The sequence below is a fragment of the Pelodiscus sinensis genome, chromosome 28, assembly GCF_049634645.1.
Source record: "Pelodiscus sinensis isolate JC-2024 chromosome 28, ASM4963464v1, whole genome shotgun sequence".
Classification (NCBI taxonomy): Eukaryota; Metazoa; Chordata; order Testudines; family Trionychidae; genus Pelodiscus; species Pelodiscus sinensis.
This window is the reverse complement of record NC_134738.1, coordinates 974,539-992,358: the sequence shown is the minus strand read 5'-3', so window position 1 is coordinate 992,358 and position 17,820 is coordinate 974,539. Positions and strand designations below refer to the sequence as shown.

General features: G+C 44.5%; 2 protein-coding genes across 4 annotated transcripts in view; one reads left to right on the top strand and one right to left on the bottom strand.

The window, feature by feature from the left end:
* Positions 1–17,820, top strand: part of GKN2 (gastrokine 2) — a 64,190-nt gene that overhangs the window by 27,913 nt on the left and 18,457 nt on the right. The gene's annotated exons all lie outside the window — the stretch shown is intronic.
* LOC102458678 (gastrokine-1) lies at positions 7,233–15,012 on the bottom strand. 2 transcript variants are annotated; one of them, XM_006119109.4, is made up of 6 exons: positions 14,972–15,012; positions 14,286–14,339; positions 12,921–13,058; positions 12,559–12,669; positions 9,241–9,382; positions 7,233–7,521 (listed from the first exon to the last, which is right to left on the bottom strand). In XM_006119109.4, exons 1-6 carry the CDS (start codon positions 14,981–14,983, stop codon positions 7,421–7,423), a joined length of 558 nt encoding a protein of 185 aa, XP_006119171.1. In that variant the 5' UTR covers positions 14,984–15,012; the 3' UTR covers positions 7,233–7,420. The 2 variants fall into 2 exon arrangements, with proteins under 2 accessions (XP_006119171.1, XP_075766925.1); XM_075910810.1 differs by lacking the exons at positions 14,286–14,339; positions 14,972–15,012 and having other exon boundaries at positions 12,921–13,380.

Here is a 17,820-nt window from a genome sequence, read left to right as displayed (position 1 = left end):
CTATCCAGCATGGAGAGCTTCCACAGTGCAATGGCGACCTTCTTCTGGAGGGGGGTGGAGGATTGCATGTGGGTGTCCCATCACCTGAGGGCAGGGGCGAGCCACTCACACAGCTCCAGAATGGTGTCCTTCCGCACAAGGAAGTTCTGGAGCCACTACTGGTCATCCCGCCACTCAAGGATGGTCCGGTTCCACCAAGAGGAACTGGTGTCCCAGCACCAGAAGCGGTAGTGCACAGTGTGCAGGGAAGGGCAGGAGGGGTTGAGCTGCAAGAGCAGCATCTGGAGAGCGGAGAGGAGGTCTCCTGCACTGAGGTGGGGGCCTGTTTCTGCAGGGCCATGAGGGCAGCCTGCAGAAACTGCACCACGAGGTTCAGTACAAGCTGTAAGAGCCATCGACTGCTGAGAGGCAGCTCTGGCTCCGTAGCTGGGAGTGCTGTGGTGTCCAACCAGGCTACCAAAGCTCACAATGAATATGCTTTGCTGTCCTTCAGGGTACGTCTACTCTACAGCACTAATTCAAACTAACTTAATTTGAATTAGTTAATTCAAACTAAGCTAATTCGAACTAGCGCATCTAGACCTAAAAACTAGTTCGAATTAGCATTTTGCTAATTCGAACTAGCATGTCCACACTGAGTGGACCCTGAACCAGGCTTAAGGCTGGCTGGAAGCAGTGCCGGCAGGGCATCAGGTTATGACTTAGAGTGTGGAGCTGCTTCCTCAGGCTAGCCGAGGGCTGTGCTTAAAGGGACCCGACCCCCACCCCGGACAGACAGTTCTCAGGGTTCCCCACTTGCTTGTCTAACTTGATGAGGGACAGCAAAGCAGTCCGGTCTTGGAGTGCCCTGACTGCCCACACTCAGCACATCACAGCACTTGGCCATCAGCCCGGCTGCACTTGCCGCAGGCTGCCATCCGAGGGAATCAATTGGGGGGGCTGTCAGGATCCAGGAGGCCCTGTGGGAGAGCTTCCACCCCGAGGAGCCCGCAGAGCCACCCCAGTCCTCCCCATCAGGGGCTCGTACCCCATTCCTCCCTCACCTCCTTCCACTTGCCCCTCCCTAGCCCCCCTTCCTGATGTACAAAATAAAGGACACGTGTGTTCAAAAATAGAAACTCTCTTTATTTAACAAAACTGGGGGGGCGGGTTACCTGTGGGGAGACTGGGAAAAGGAGGTGGGAGAGGGGAAGAGAGAGGGTGGGAGAGGAGAGGGGGAAACCTGGGAGGAGGGAGCCGGAAGGGGGAAGCCAGGGGAAGAAGGAGGGGGGGAAGTATCAAACTATGGTAGCCATATCTTCAGTACAGTGTACAGATGTGGTCTCCTCACCTCAAAAAAGATATTTTGGCCTTGGAAAGGGTTCAGAAAAGGGCAACTACAATGATTAGGGGTTTGGAACAGGTTCCATATGAGGAGAGGCTAAAGAGACTGAGACTTTTCAGCGTAGAAAAGAGGAGACTGAAGGGGGATATGATAGAGCAGGAGTTCCCAAACTTTTTGACATGGGGACCAGTAAATCCATTCACGAGCTTTCAGAGGCCCGGTAACATTCATTTGCATATTTGCGTATTCATTGAGCAAATTATGAATATGCAAATATGGTGTTTGGGGTCCTCTCAAAGCCCCCAGAGCCAGCTTTAGCAAAGCTTTTGATACGGCCACCCACAATATTCTTACCAGCAAGTTAAGGGAATATGGACTGGAAAAATGGACTGTGATCCAATAAAACCCTGCACCCCCACATCATGTATTAAAAGGGGCTCATTTATTTTCAGAAAGCCGACACCATCTTTAGAATTTTTTATCCATATTCTCATTCCGGATGGTGAATGCGCCAGGCTCTGTCCATTCTGACACACTGCAGGGCCTGTCAGCAGTGGGGATATTAGAAGGCACTGCTTATACATTTTTAGTCAGAATCTGCGTGCGCCCTGAACTGTCCCGCTACCCGCTGGCCGATTCTCCCGATCTCTCCTGGCAAGCCCTGCTGCCCCCGCGAGCTGGTTTCCTGCCTCCTCTCCCCTGGCCAGCCCCACTGCCCACCCCCCCACCAGCCCTGCTTCCACCGGCCAGTTCCCCAGCCAGCTCTGTGGTTTGCCCCAGCCAGCCTCACTTCCCCCACGAGCTGGTTCTCCCCCCCCCCCCCCCCGCATGATCTCCCCTGGCCAGCCCCACCGCTCCCGCCCCCTCCGGCCAGCCCTGCTTCTGTCAGCCAGTCCCCCCTCCCACCCGCGATCTCCCCTGGCCAGCCCCACTCCCCCCCCCCCCCCCCCCCGGCCAACCCTGCCCCGCGATCTCCCCCAGCCAGCTTCACTGCCCCCGCCAGCCGGTTCCCACCCGTGTGATCTCCCCTGGCCAGCCCTGCTTCCCCTCCCTATCTCCCCCGGGCACCTCCACTGCCCCGACCCTGCTTCCCTGTGGCCCTTATCCAACCCCTCCTCCCCCCCTCCACAGCCAGCAGTAAGAGCTCACCTGGTAACCCTCACTATGCCGCTGCTGGAAGCCTGAACCATACGGCTGTATCCGCCCCGCCCGGCTGAGGGCTTGAGGAACCCAGTGCTGAACGGGCAGTCTGGGAACTCGGAACACCCTGGCAGCCATGCTGAGGCCTGGTATTTTCTTCCTGCGGACCAGTACCGGGCCATGGCCCATAGTTTGGGAAACGCTGTGATAGAGGTCTATAAAATCATGAATTGTGTAGAGAGAGTGAATAAAGAAAAGTTCTTCATTAGTTCCCATAATAGAAGGACTAGAGGACACCAAATGAAATGAAAGGGTAGCAGGTTTAAAACTAATAAGTGAAAGTTCTTCTTCACACAGCGTGTAGTCAACCTGTGGAACTCCTTGCCACAGGAGGCTGTGAAGGCTAGAACTATAACAGAGTTTAAAGAGAAGTTAGATAAATTCATGGAGGTTGGGTCCATGGACTGCTATTAGCCAGGGGGTAGAAATGGTGTCCCTGGCCTCTGTTTGTGGAAGGCTGGAGATGGATGGCACGAGACAAATCGCTTGGTCATTTTCTTCGGTCCATCCCCTCCGTAGTACCTGGTGCTGGCTGCTGTCAGCAGACAGGCTACAGGGCTAGATGGACCTTTAGTCTGACCCAGTACGGCCATTCTTATGTTCTAAGCTCAGGGCTCAAGGTCGGGGGTCTCACTGGACCAACTTGATTTTCATGTAAACCTGCTCCTGGGTTCGCCTGTGGCCTTTGGTGGCCAGGCTGGCAGCTATCCTGCCATAGATGGCTGCATTCCTGTGCCTAGTGTGGAGGTCATGGACGTTGGAGGCCTCCCCCCAAACCTCGATGAGGTCCACGATCTCCGCACTAGGCCAGGCAGGCACCCGCCTCTTGCGGCCCCGGGCAGGCTCCTGGGAGCCGCCAGCCTGGTCCTGGGAAGAGGCGGAGGGCTGGGTGGCAGCAGGTGGCTGGCTCATGCCATGCCAGGTGCAGGGTCTGCTGGGTGGGTGCTGGCAGACTTGCAACTGGCACAAGCACCGTAGCCAGACCATGCCCCTTTAAGGGCTCCGGGGCCGGGAGGGGGGCAGAAAAGTTTCCCTGGTTTGGCCCAGAGTGGCCACCAGGGCAACCTGGGAAGGGCTGGCCTCCCACTAGTTGGAATTAAGTAGCTACACAGCCCTTAATTCGAACTACTTAATTCGAACTAGGCATTACTCCTCGTAGAATGAGGTTTACCTAGTTCGAATTAAGCGCTCCGCTAGTTTGATTTAAATTCGAACTAGCGGTTTGTATGTGTAGCCCCTATTAAAGTTAATTTGAACTAACGGCTGTTAGTTCGAATTAACTTTGTAGCGTAGACATACCCACAGAGAGGTAGGTAAGCAGGAGAAGCACTTGAGAAATGGCTGTACAGGGAGGTTCCTTTAAGCATGAGCCACAGAAAGCCTCAAGCAGCAGCTCCAGGAAGCAAGTGCTGTTCTGATGCCCTGCCTGAAGTGCTTCCAGGTGGCTTTAAATGTGAAGTGCATTTAAGTGTTTTAAATGTGATTCTGCCTCCAATCTGTGTGGATGTTCTATTTCAAAATAGCTCAGTGCTATCTTGATGGCTGTTTGTTGGGTAGATGCACTATTTCAAAATAAGCTATTTAGAAATGGTGCAGAGGGCCCTATTCAACCTGGCACATTCTGTCCAACGGTGTTGGAAATGTCAGCTACTCACTAGAGTGGTCATCTTCAGATCAGTGCTGGGACTAGCAAGAAACAACTTTGCATACATGCTAAGGGAGTATGTGCATTGAGGTACACAACATTTGGGAAGGAGCAAAGTGGCATGAGATCTTTGCTGCAAGCATGGAGAGAACATGGAATGAAAGACCTATGGATGGATTCAATTTATGTAAATCCTCTTTCAGGTGGGGTTCCTTGAAATACTTGAGGGATTTGATCCTCATTCTCAGGGAGCTAGATGACAGATGGTGAATGGTTTATTTATTTAATTATGTTTTGTTGTTGCTGATCAACATTACTTTGGAGCTGGGGTTTGATAAGAGACTGAAACCTCCCATTCTTCAGCTTGTGCAAAGCTTGGCTTTAAAACTAAATACTTATTTAAAAAGTTCGTTCTAATTCCTGCTAGTGGAAGAAGTTATGCAAAGAAATACCAGTAAGAGAGCAAAGTAGGTCATGGCATAAATGTGAAGATTCTTAAAGGTGCTGCATAATTCCTCCAAAAATAAATGAAAACCCCTGCTGAACTTTTTGCCTTTTTCCTGTCATTTTTTTGCATCACAGCAAACTGTGTGGATACGTCTACACTGGCCCCTTTTCCGGAAGGGGCATGTTAATTTCACCTATCGTAGTAGGGAAATCCGCGGGGGATTTAAATATCCCCCGCGGCATTTAAATAAAAATGTCCGCCGCTTTTTTCCGGCTTTTAAAAAAGCCGGAAAAGAGCGTCTACACTGGCCCCGATCCTCCGGAAAAAGCACCCTTTTCCGGAGGCTCTTATTCCTACTTCAAAGTAGGAATAAGAGCCTCCGGAAAAGGGTGCTTTTTCCGGAGGATCGGGGCCAGTGTAGACGCTCTTTTCCGGCTTTTTTAAAAGCCGGAAAAAAGCGGCGGACATTTTTATTTAAATGCCGCGGGGGATATTTAAATCCCCCGCGGATTTCCCTACTACGATAGGTGAAATTAACATGCCCCTTCCGGAAAAGGGGCCAGTGTAGACGAGCCCTGTAAGAAGAGAATTGGGGCTGTGTGTAGGAATTAAAAATGAAAGTTAGTGAAACAACCACAAGAACAGAGCTAATAGCAGCTCAAGCAAAAAAAAAGTCTGTCTCCCATGAGAGTTAAGTTGTGATCATCTGGATTGTTTAGTCACTTTTCTTGAAATGAAGGCTGGAGCTAACAGGCGAACATAGTCTGCTCTCAACATGAAAGAAAGGGATCAGTAAAAATCATACCATGTGCTGGGTATGGAGGAATTGAGGGCTTGTCTGTGGATGGTTGTTTTCTCCCAGAATTCATAATTTAATCTTAATACACATTTTAGAAATGTGCATCTGTCTGTCTGTCCGTGAGTTCATTTGTTCAAAAACTCCTAAACAGTACGAGCAGCTCCCTCTTCTCATAACTTACAGCAAGATAAGGATCTGGTTGTGCCAGAACAATGGGATGTGCCTGGAATTTGATTGTTTCTTCTACAATAAAAAAGGAGGGCTCTCATAGGAGGGAGTTGTACTGTAGAAACTTCCCTCAAGAACTATAGACAGAGATGGGGTATGTCAGTATTTATTACTTGAAGATTTCTGTATAGCTCGAAAGCTTGCCTCTCACCAACAGAGGTTGGTCCAGTAACAGAAATTACTTAACCCACCTTGTCTTTCTGTTATTTATCATATCAAGGCTTCTACAAGCAGCAAAGTGCAACCATTTCATGGATGACCTGATTTTGAAAAATTGTCGCATCATGTCTAATTAAACAAAAGAAATAAGATAAATAAGGACAGGTCTGCGCTGGTGATAGGTTGATTCAAGCTATGCAATAGTGTAACTTGAATTGATGTATCTTACATCTAATTATTCCCAGGGTCCACTCTGGGGGGGTCAACAGAAAACACTCTCCTATTGACTCCCCTTATTCCTCTCATTCTGTAGGTGTAACAGAGTTGACAGGAGTGAGATTAGCAGATAGTTTAATGGGTCTTTGCTAGACTTGCTAAGTCAACCAGTAGTGGATCAACTGCAGCAGTGTCAATCCCATAGTGGAAACAAGCCATAAAAATAAGCCTACATCAAGAGCATGGTTTATTCAATACCATGGTTAATTTCTGAAATAGACAAGACTGGGTAGGGGTACATAGCTATCTGAGTGCCTGTTTTGACAGCTGCTGAACCATCCATTGGGCCACTAAGCCAATTATTTCAATGTCTCTGACTTGACTTCCCCCCTTGTTCAGTTTTCAGCAGACATTATTCTCCTCTCTGTCAGGTTTAAACCAGCTATCCACAGATCTTCTCTACTCAGGTACAATGCATTTCATTAGGCATTGTATAAACAATATCACATTTATCATACGAAATAATGATCTAAGCCTGGGCAAAAAATGAATCTCCTTAATATTTCAGATACATTTTTAAAGCTTAGAAAAAAGAAATGGTGTGCTTTAACTTAAATAATTCCACTGCTCAAGAGCTTAATTGTCCACAACAGCCCTTTAACTCAAGAAGCCTAAAATTCCCCAACTTCCTCCAAATTTTGTTCATGCAGTTCAAAGCTTCTCCAGAGATGCCTGAAGAAGTGGGCTGTGCCCATGAAAGCTCATGATACCATTTACGTGTTTTGTTAGTCTTTAAGGTGCTGCTAAACTATTTGCTGTTTAAGTTTTTCCAGTTACAGACTAATTTGGCTATCCCTCTGAATCTCTAGAGACAGTTTGCAGTCCAGCTTTTGATGTTCATATTAGGGGGAGCTCGGAGGAGATCTCATATTTCTATTCTTGCATGGCCTCCTGGGGATACAGTTGTGCCCTGAGGGCAGAAGCACTAAGGACTAAGCGTACCCTAATGCCATGCTTCAGATTTGGTGCAAACCTGACCTGAAAGCGAGCATCACTGTCCTACTGTATAAGTAACCTCATTTCCTGCACCTTGTTGGGCTTCCTTTGAATATTTCCCACCCACATATTGACCCAACCCAGCCTTGACTTGCTTGTGAGATCACATCCTGATTTGTGTGACTAAGGATATAAAAGAAGAGAAACAGAACATAGCTGATTCTAATGCTAACTGTATTTAATTGACAGATACTGTAACAGCCTAGGTTTTTCTACGCACCAGGCATAAAAAGAAAGCTAAGACAAAACATCTGGAAAATGCAGTATGACAAGAAGAATGATACATCTGGTTGTATCCAGTTGGTGGGCACGTTGTCAGATCAGTTCCAAGCAGTGAAGAATTTATTACTTGAATTCAGCTTCACCACAGAAGCCAATGTTAATAACCCACAGGATGCTAGCATCAATACAACTTCCAGAATAGAAGAAGTTTGCTCCTTTTGGTCCTTAATAAAAAAAAAAAGTTTGTCAGGTGATGCCCGATGCAGATACTAGGAGCTCAGTCCATTCACTACAGTACAAGACATAGAACCCTGCACCTTGTCTTGCCACTGACACCTGCGAAAATGATTATAAAGTGGGTGTAAAATGCTACCCACTCAGTGGTAACATTTTATGACCATTTTGCACAAATATAAATAACTGCCAAAAGTGCAAGGCAATGGAGGTCAGACTCAGAGAACGCCCACTGTTCTACAGGATGAATTCATGAATAACAGTGAGTTCCCATAGCAAGGAAAAAACTCCTTTCCTGGAGAACAAAGAACATTGTAACATGAGAGAGTAGTACAAGACATAGCATCTATCAGACAGTGGATGATTTATCTTTGCATGGTTTGTGACCTCATGGTAACAGTTCAACAATATTTTTATACAAGCAGGGGTGAAAACAGGCAGGTGCGCCCTGGTGTGCAGCTCTAGCAAGAGCTGGCAGAACTCGGGTAAAAGCCAGCAGGGAGCGGTTTAAAGAGCTGACAGGGATGTGGGTCATAATAGGACAGTTCCTGTAAGAAATGTTAAGTTACTTTCACCCCCTGTATACAAGTACATATTTCTAATGCTTTAGTCAAGGAATCTTTTTAAATATAAAAGCTTTTGAAGTGTACAAATGAAAGCATAAAAATATCAACAGAAACAATTGGATTTTGCTTAAAAAATGACCAAAATTTTGTACTGGTTAGTATTCTACAAGAAAACTTAGCTAATTAATCCTCTCAGCAAGATGTGTGGTAGCGAAGTAATAGCTAAGTAATATCTCCATGAGGAGCCTGTAAGCTACTAAGGAATATGGTATGATCCTTCAAAGTACTTAAGCCTGTTCAGGCTCACAAGCCATCCCACTGTAGGACTGAATCCTCTGCAGTTCTTCCATGGCGACACAGCAAGTGAGAAGCCAAAAGCACCAAATCCCAGCACCAAGTTAACTCCACTAATAACACTGTCCCTCTTCCTTAGCTGAGGGTATGTCTACACTACACGGCTTTGAGCCATACTGCTTTGTCGACACAAGCCGTCAGGTCAGGCAGCATAAACACTATCAGCACTTTGATAGAAATGTAGCCGTGTTAGTCTGGGGTAGCTGATGCAAAATGCAGGACAATGTAGCACTTTAACAAGATGGTTTATTAGATGATGAGCTTTCGTGGGCCAGACCCACTTCCTCAGATCAGATCTGAGGAAGTGGGTCTGACCCACGAAAGCTCATCATCTAATAAACCATCTTGTTAGTCTTTAAAGTGCTACATTGTCCTGCATTTTGTATCAGCACTTTTGCAGACAAAAAACCTCTACCCCCTATGAGCGGCATTTCCATTGTCAGCAGCAGAACACTCCTGCAGACAAAGCCCTGTTTACACTAGTACTTTCTGCTGCAAAGCTTTTGTTCTGAGGTGGGGGAGCAGGGGAGGGAGATTTTAAGCACCTGTGAATGACAAAAGCTTTGTCGTTCACTTGCCAGACATAGATCCAAGGTAGCAATTTCTGTACCAGGTTTTGCACAACCCCACGTTTGGGAGTGATGAAATCTGACCGACTGACCAACACAAAATTTGATATCCACAGTCTGATATCTTTCTGACGCACCCCACCTCAGGACAGCAGCATGCTTTCCATGCAGAAAATCAGCTCTACATGCTACATGAATAGTCATTTTAACTTAAACTCACTCTGAACTTCATGAGCCACGTAGGTAGGAAGTCCTTTGCACAAAGCTTCGATGTTCTTCCCGTAAGGGGTCAGGTCAGGGACTCTGGTCTTTGAGACAGCGTATCTCAGTTCCTTCGGAGGAGGCCCTTGAGCTACAGTCTTCTAAACATCCAGAAAGAAAACTCAGAACAATGCCATTCAATACACCTGATGACTGGAATCATGTATTACAATTTGTGTGCCTGCAGCTGACATTTCTGACACAGCACACAGTGCATGTCAGCGTGAATAGGGCCCAACGGATCAGGGCAAGCAGGGAATAAGCTTCTCAGTGCAGATCTCACCCCAGAGCATAAGGTGGGAGTGAGAACTAAAGGTGCAACTGCACATGAAGAGAAGAGCAATGGAAATGGTATAAAACTGACTGGCGAAAAGAGGAATACAAGCTGTATTTTACCTCTCTCTAAAATATTCCCTTAATCCTATGGTAAATCCTATACCATAGGGCTGTGTCTACATTGGCAAGATTTTGCGCAAAAGCAGCTACTTTTGCTCAAAAACTTGCTGCCTGTCTACACTGGCCACGAGTTCTTGCGCAAGAACACTAACGTTCTAACGAAAGAAATCAGTGCTTCTTGTGCAAGAACTATGATGCTCCCACTCAGGAATAAGCCTTCTTGTGCAACTGTTCTTGTGCAAGAGGCCAGTGTAGACAGGCAACATGAATTTCTTGCACAAGAAAGCCCAATGGCTAAAATGGCCATAGGAGCTTTCTTGCGCAAGAGAACATCTACACTGACACGGATGCTTTTGCGCAAAAGCACGTGCCAGTGTAGACGCTCTCTTGTGCAAATACTTTAATACAAAAACTCTTGCATTAAAAGTATTTGCACAATATCTTGCCAATGTAGATGTAGCCTAGGTGTAGAAAGAATTGTAGACAGGAAAAGTGAGGGTTGGCTAATATGTTAATTTACTTTCTCATAATCAGAACAAATGAGAAGGCAGGAAGATGTATATTAACCACATTTGCTGAAATGTTTACAGACTGTTCTTGAGAATGCTAATGAATGTATTGATAGCATGGCATACCGTTTGCTTGAATTCAGTGAAAACTGGAAACCTGATATTTCATCATTTGTTTTCATTATGAATTGGAATAAAAGTTGAAAGTTGAAATTCTGATTTTTTTCATGGAACTTATAATTCCAAAATTCTTCAACCAAGTTGGATCTGTTCTTCAAATGGAAACAAACCAAGCTGCTGTCTTTTGAGCCAAGTTCACCAGTCAGCTGTTCTTTCCTGTTCTGGCTTATTGACTCATGGGAGATGTAGATCAGGTTGCTGATGTCCCTAGTCTCTTTGGTGGGCAGTTCCCTTACTTGAGTACATGTCCCATGATGCACTCACAATGATGTAAATCCCATGATACATAATGTTACGCAGAAGAAAAATGCTCTTGCATCATGGGAGACCTAGTCCAACAAGGGGGCCAACCTCATAGAAGAAAGTTCAACTCTTACAAAATGAAGCATTTTAGGTCAAACGGACTCCAGACAAAATATTTAGTTTAGGTTTTCTCAATAAAAAATAAGAAAAAAATCATTAAAACAAAATTCTCCCCTAGAAAATTTCAAATTTGCAACAACTGCATTTTTCATCAGAAAATCATTGTGTTGAAAAATCCCCATATAACTCTACTTTTCAACAGCACTGAAGCTATGATGGGGTATCTTATAAATAGGAATTTTAAAAACACCTCAAATCTTTCACTAGCTTGGTGCGATCTGATCTTCTTCAGGGTGAGAAAATAAGCTGTTCAGTAATGAGGCCCCAGAGTTCCATAGTATTTAGCAGGGAGGACTGAGAATTATCCCTCCAATTTTATGGTGAAATTGTAACAACGGGCTGAGCTCTTTTGAAAAAAAAATCTAGCCCCAGATGTGTGTTCTGAACTACTGAAAATGTGTCTGAGTTCCTTTGAAAAATTGATCCCAAGGGGTTAAAATTAAAGCCTTAGAGAAAACCACAATTTCTTTCACAGCTGGATCATTTGCACACACACACACACACACACACACACACACACACACACACACACCCTCATCCCTCTCTAATTGGAGCTGGACAGAAAATGGATTTCATGTGATGTGAAACATTCTGAATTTTTTATTTTTTTCTTCATCCTTGAATGGGGATGAAAAGCCAATTTATTGAAATTTTTTATGAAATGAAATTCCAAATAAAAAGTTCTTTCATGTCAATATACTCAGTATATTTTGAGATTTTATATATATATATATATATTAAATCAGTAGGATAAAAATACATATGAATTTAAAAGCAAAACCTTAAAAAAAAAAAAAAAAAACACCTTTTGTTCCACTATTATCAGAACAGGAGTATGCTAAATTTTTTCCAGGGTTTTTTTTCCTGAATGTTTTTAACAAAATTTCAATATAATTATGCAAAAAATAAAAGTTTCATCTAAACTAGAATTTCTGACAAAACTGTTTTGATTAACATTTTCCTACTACCTATATGAGGTTTAGCTTTAAACTACTACTAGGTTTGGTGTACATGGGAACACTCAGGAATATTAAGGAGAATTCTTTAAAGGTGTGATGTGAATGTCTATAAACTAAAGTGTGTCATGGATGATTTTTCATGCCTATGTGGATGATTTTAGAAAATTACCCAAGTTTGTTAAGGATTAAGCTAAAGTCAGAATAAGACTTGTGAGGATGTAGACATTTGTCTACAGCAGTGGCTTCCAACCTTTTTGAGCGTACAGACCTCTTTTCAATCTATTACAATTTCATGGACACCCCCACTTTCCTGTGGGAGAAAAGAAAGAAAAGAGAAAAGAGAAAAAAGAAAAAAGGAGAAAAAAGAGAAGAGAGAAAAAGAAAAGAGGGAAAGAGAGCGAGAAAAAGAGAGAGAACAAAAATAGAAAAAGAAAGGATTCCGTCTGCTGTGGTGGGACAAATCCTTATTTTTAAATTTTCCCTGAACCCCCTGGAGTACCATTGAGGATCACTAGGGGTCGGCAGACCACAGGTTGGGAACCATTGTTCTATAGTTACTAGCCCTCCCCCGCCCACTGTCAATCTAATCTGTGAGACACTAGCTACTCAAACAGTGTAGCTGAAGTTGACACAATTATGACGGCATCTTCTGTATGGTAAAGTTGGCAAGGGAGGCTCTCTCCTTGATGCCGATTATGTGGATTACTGGTTTTGATGGGAGAATATGTCGATCCCCAGCATATTGGAGATAAGCTTAGAAAAAAGCAACCTCACTCCTACCCCCACTTCTACCACTCCTTTCCATCTTACCTTCCTTTCTTCAAGCAGTTTGGGAATTTCTACAATGTCAGGCATGACATTTTTGTTCATTTTAGCAATGATGCAAGATTTCTTGGAAAATACCCTGGTTGCCATAAAGCCCTGTGAAATAAAATTACAACGAGCTAGATTTTGTTTGAGCATCTCCACAAAAGATGAGATTCAAATCAGATTTGCTTCATTTTTCAAAGTAAATAATGTTTACTACAGATTCCTCCCTCCCACATTTAGGCAAATTTGCATAAATTATCAATTATTAATCATTTGCATGCATTAATTTATGACTAATCATTTAGTATTACTCAGGCCAGTGACTCCATTACATTTCCTAAAAATGCATGTTTGCTACTTACAGTTTTGTAGTCCAAAACAGAGTTCCATGAGTTCCAGCCATTGTTTGAGTCAATGTTGGCCACGTGCTTATCATTGTTGATGCTCACAGTCTGGTGTGAACTTCCACCAATGTTACCTTGATTGTTTTCACTCACATTCTGGATTTTTAAGAGTGGCAAACATTTAGGTTTTTCTGGTTTCTCACCACCAAGTGTGTCATAACCCCAAGTGCTATGGAAAATGGCTGCTCTTAACATTATATTACAGAGCTGCAATGGAGTATTTCTTCCCTTCTCTCTGCCCCGCCCCCAAAAGCTAATAAAGCTGTCATGCCAAACCCTGAAATCTCTTATTCTGTCTTATACAGCCATCCTTCTGCAAAGTGCCTAATGATATAAATCTAGAGGCTGAGTTTTGACTGAGAGAGAACTCAATAAGAGCTTGTCCAACTGGCTTCAGTTAAAGTATAGACAGACTACTCAAGCACAGATCAACCCTAACAGAGTTTGCCTTCCTGCATGGAAGTAAGAGGTCATCTTATCTGTCCATGAAAGACTGACTCTGACATCTCCAGATCCCACTGATGGTGATTAAAAGTGAGATAATTCAATAATTAATAGAACCTACAAACCCCAGTCATGAATCAGAACAATCATGCTGGAAAGCCAGTTTGGAGATGGGTTTGTTGTTTTCAATTACATTTCTAGCATAATTAATTAAGTTTTGTAATTGACAAAAAGCTATTGTATGGTTACCACTGTGTTATCTACAGTTGTCATCATTCTAATCTATTGTAGTCATGCAGGCAGAAACATACCTAAATATTGCTGAGCTTTGTGAACAAATTTTCAGCATTATTAGTATACTAATTATCTGATCTTTTTACAACAGCCTGGCTTGTAAAAAGGTCATAAATTGGGTGTAAATTAAATATAATTCCTTTGCAAGGACTATTTACACTACTAGAAAAGTATAATGGGAACTCAGGGTAAATGAGAATCAGGTTCATTATATTTACAATGGTATCACATTACAATTATATCCACCTAATGGAAAAATATTCACTTTCCCACTAGGAACTCCCCAATAATCACAATATTTTGACAATGGATAATGGCAAAACAATATTACACAATGTTTTCATTTCATGCGTGATCTGACATGCAGTAAAATTACTTAGCAAAAGCTTCCTTTCAGTAGGTTAGGGTAATAATTATTTTCCTTAGAAGACAAGCCCAGTCTTGTGATACTTCAGTTTTATGTACTAAGGACATTTTAGATTTTTTTCCCAGAGCTCTCTCCCAGAAGTGTGAAAATTAATGAAAAATAAAGTAAACAAATTGAAAACAGGACAATTATATAACATGCTTCATCATTATACTCACATCAGTAGCAAGAGATTGACTTAGGCAGACTCCAAAAAGAACGACAATCACAATCTGAAATAAACATTGAAGGCATATCACTATAAAGGCCCATTTGACTAAAAATATGGTAAGAAGAATTTTGACTCACACCTTTCCTCTAAAGTAAATGATCTGGACTGAATTTGTTCCCACACTGGCTGCACACAACTTCAGTTACTGCTGGACTGACACTAGCATGAAATCAGCTGCAGCTCTTTGCTTTAATTTGTAACATAACAGCTGTTTATGATTATTTAAAGGGGCAGATCTTTCAGTCCTTAGGGTTACCACAGAAGCTTTGGAAAGCCTTGTGCTTGAGTAAGGAGAGCAGAATTAAGCTCACACTATTTAAAAGTTATAGAAAGTGGATTTGATCCCAGTTTTCTGATGGTGTAACTCCATTGACATCCATCACAATAGACCATGTTCAATTCCCTATAATTTCATCTAAATCTTATTCAGCTCTGTTCAGCTTAATGTGCTATCATACACTGCATTTCCTGATGGAGTGAAATCACTAATCACCTCCCTCCAGAGCCCTTCTACCTATGCTGCTCCCATTGAAATGTCTGATATTTCTGTGTGTGTAGAAGCAACTGGTTTGGAATCAACTAGAGTATTTCTGCTATATTATTTTGTAGGAAGCAAATAGTAAATATACTCACAGAGAGCTTCATTTTGACAAGAGAGCTGGTGAAAGAATTGCTGGGAAAAGTGACACAAACCTTCCACTTTATATACACTGGTTCCCCAAATTAGGTGTGGAAAGGTTAGATTCTGAAATAAACTTATCATGCTAGAATGTACCCATTAATATATGATATTGCACATTATCTCCTGGTACAATGACTACACAAACAAAGAGATTTGAAACTGACCTGATAAAGTCAATCACCTGTAGCAGATAAGGGTTGATTTGTACTGGTAAATTCAATACATGTTATGATAACTTTCTGTCATGTAGACTTTAGATATACTTAATCAAGATCAGGCATTCAATCCCTAAAGCCAAACAAGATTCCTAGTGCAAAATAGTGCCTGCACGCCCAGCTAACATTTTTCTCTATATAATTCACTATTGATAAAATGTGTTATCTGTTTGTGCCAGGGACAGAGCTGCCTTTACGGCTCTGTGTCAGCTCCTCTGGCACTGTGAAAGGAAATCTCCATCTGTCCAGGATCTGCACTGAGGGGAAAGGCACATTCAAGGCATGTGGATGCAGGAACAGATGGACAATCCTGAGGAGACCCCATCCTCCTCCTTTCAGCTTGTGGAACATAGACAAAAAATAATATGTCTGCAGACTGTGTTTTCTTTCCCTTGGCCCCCAAGGCCAGGATCCTGGGGTGAAATGTAGCTTGGGAGTATCCCCAGTTACTACTGCACAAGAACTAGCAGACCAGCTGAGGGTCAGAGCCATGGCAAATCCACTAGATTTAGCTCCCGTCCTCCCAGCCCAGTTCCAGGCTCCAGATCCTCTGTCTGCAAAACATTAATTTTAACATTTACTGGTTCCCGTGAAAAGGGCATCAAGAAACGGAAGGAAGCAATGGGAAGCAGCTGACCCTTGTGGTGCAGAGACTAATACGACTTCAATAGCCATAATTATTTCATCTGACACATACAACATGTACCTCTTAGAAATGTGAGTTGCTCTTTCCCTTGAGACTCTGGGTTGCTCATTATGGGTCTGTCTACACTACAGCGCTAATTCGAACTAGCTTAATTCAAATTAGTTCATTCGAACTAAGCTAATTCGAACTAGCGCATCTAGACCTAAAAACTAGTTCGAATTAGCGTTTTGCTCATTCGAACTAGCATGTCCACATTGAGTGGACCCTGAACTGAGGTTAAGGATGGCCGGAAGCAGTGCCGGCAGGGCATCAGATTAGGACTTAGAGCGTGGAGCTGCTGTCTCAGGCTAGCCGAGGGCTGTGCTTAAAGGGACCCGACCCCCACCCCGGACAGACAGTTCTCAGGGGTTCCCCGCTTGCTTGTCTAACTCGATGGAGGACAGCAAAGCAGTCCTGGCTTGGAGTACCCTGAGTGCCCACACTTGGCACATCACAGCACTCGGCCATCAGCCCGGCTACACTTGCCGCAGGCTGCCATCCGGGGGGTGTCAATCGGGGGGCTGCAGGAGAGCTTCCACCCCGAGGAGCCCGCAGAGCCACCCAGTCCTCCCCATTGGGGGCTCGTACCCCATTCCTCTCTCACCTCCTTCCACTTACCCCTCCCTAACCCCCCTTCCTGATGTACAAAATAAAGGACAAGTGTGTTCAAAAATAGAAACTCTTTATTTAACAAAACGGGGGGGGGGGGGGTTAACCTCAGGAGACTGGGAAAAGGAGGTGGGAGAGGGGAAGAGAGAGGGCAGGGCAACTTAAATGATCAGGGATTTGGAACAGGTCCCACAAAGCAAAGAGTCAACCTGTGGAACTCCTTGCTACAGGAGGCTGTGAAGGCTAGATCTAGAACAGAGTTTAAAGGGAAGTTAGATAAAGTCATGGAGGTTGGGTCTATGGAGTGCTATTAGCCAGGGGGTAGAAATGGTGTCCCTGGCCTCTGTTTGTGCAAGGCTGGAGATGGATGGCACGAGACAAATCGCTTGGTCATTGTTTCGGTCCATCCCCTCCAGGGTCCCTAGTGTTGGCCACTGTCGGCAGACAGGCTACTGGGCTAGATGGACCTTTGGTCTGACCCAGTACGGCCATTCTAAGCTCAGGGCTCAGGGTCGGGGGTCTCACTGGACCACCCTGATTTTCATGCAAACCTGCTCCTGGGTGGCCAGGCTGGCAGCTACCCTGCCCTAGACGGCCACTTTCCTGTGTCTAGTGCGGAGGGGTCGTGGATGAGGTCCACGATGTCCGCACTAGACCAGGTGGGCGCCCGCCTCTTATGGACCTGGGCAGGCTCCCGGGAGCCGCTAGCCTGGTCCCGGGAAGAGGGGGAGGGCTGGGTGGCAGCGGGTGGCTGGCTCGAGCCGTGCCAGTTGCAGGGTCTGCTGGCTGGCTGCTGGCAGGCTTGCACCTGGCATGGGCACTGTAGCCAGACCATGCCCCTTTAAGGGCTCCGGGGCCAGGAGGGGGGCAGAGGAGTTTCCCTGGTGGTACCCAGAGTGGCCACCAGGGCAAGCTGGGGAGGGCTGGCCTCCCACTAGTTCGAATTAAATGGCTACACAGCCCTTAATTCGAACTACTTAATTCGAATTAGGCGTTAGTCCTCGTGGAATGAGGTTTACCTAGTTCGAATTAAGTGCTCCGCTAGTTCGAATTAAGTTCAAACTAGCGGTTTGCCTGTGTAGCACCTATCAAAGTTAATTCGAACTAACGTCTGTTAGTTCGAATTAACTTTGTAGTGTGGACATACCCTGTAGGAGTTGCATTGCCAGGACTCCTCAGTCTGGGATAAGCTTTGGAACTAATTAGATTAACAGAAATGAGAAAATACTCTGCTGCACTCTTCCTTCGACTTCCCTTACGACTCATGAAATGAGGTTTACAGGAACTGGAG

Excerpts from the sequence above, each read along its gene's own strand:
- LOC102458678 (XM_075910810.1), bottom strand. The coding sequence starts at position 13,157 with ATGTTAAGAGCAGCCATTTTCCATAGCACTTGGGGTTATGACACACTT. Across the intron at positions 9,383-12,558 it reads AACTGCTTGAAGAAAGGAAG|AAGACTGTAGCTCAAGGGCC; the intron begins GTAAGATGGAAA and ends CTGGATGTTTAG. Across the intron at positions 7,522-9,240 it reads CGTGGCTCATGAAGTTCAGA|GACCAAAAGGAGCAAACTTC; the intron begins GTGAGTTTAAGT and ends TTTTTTATTAAG.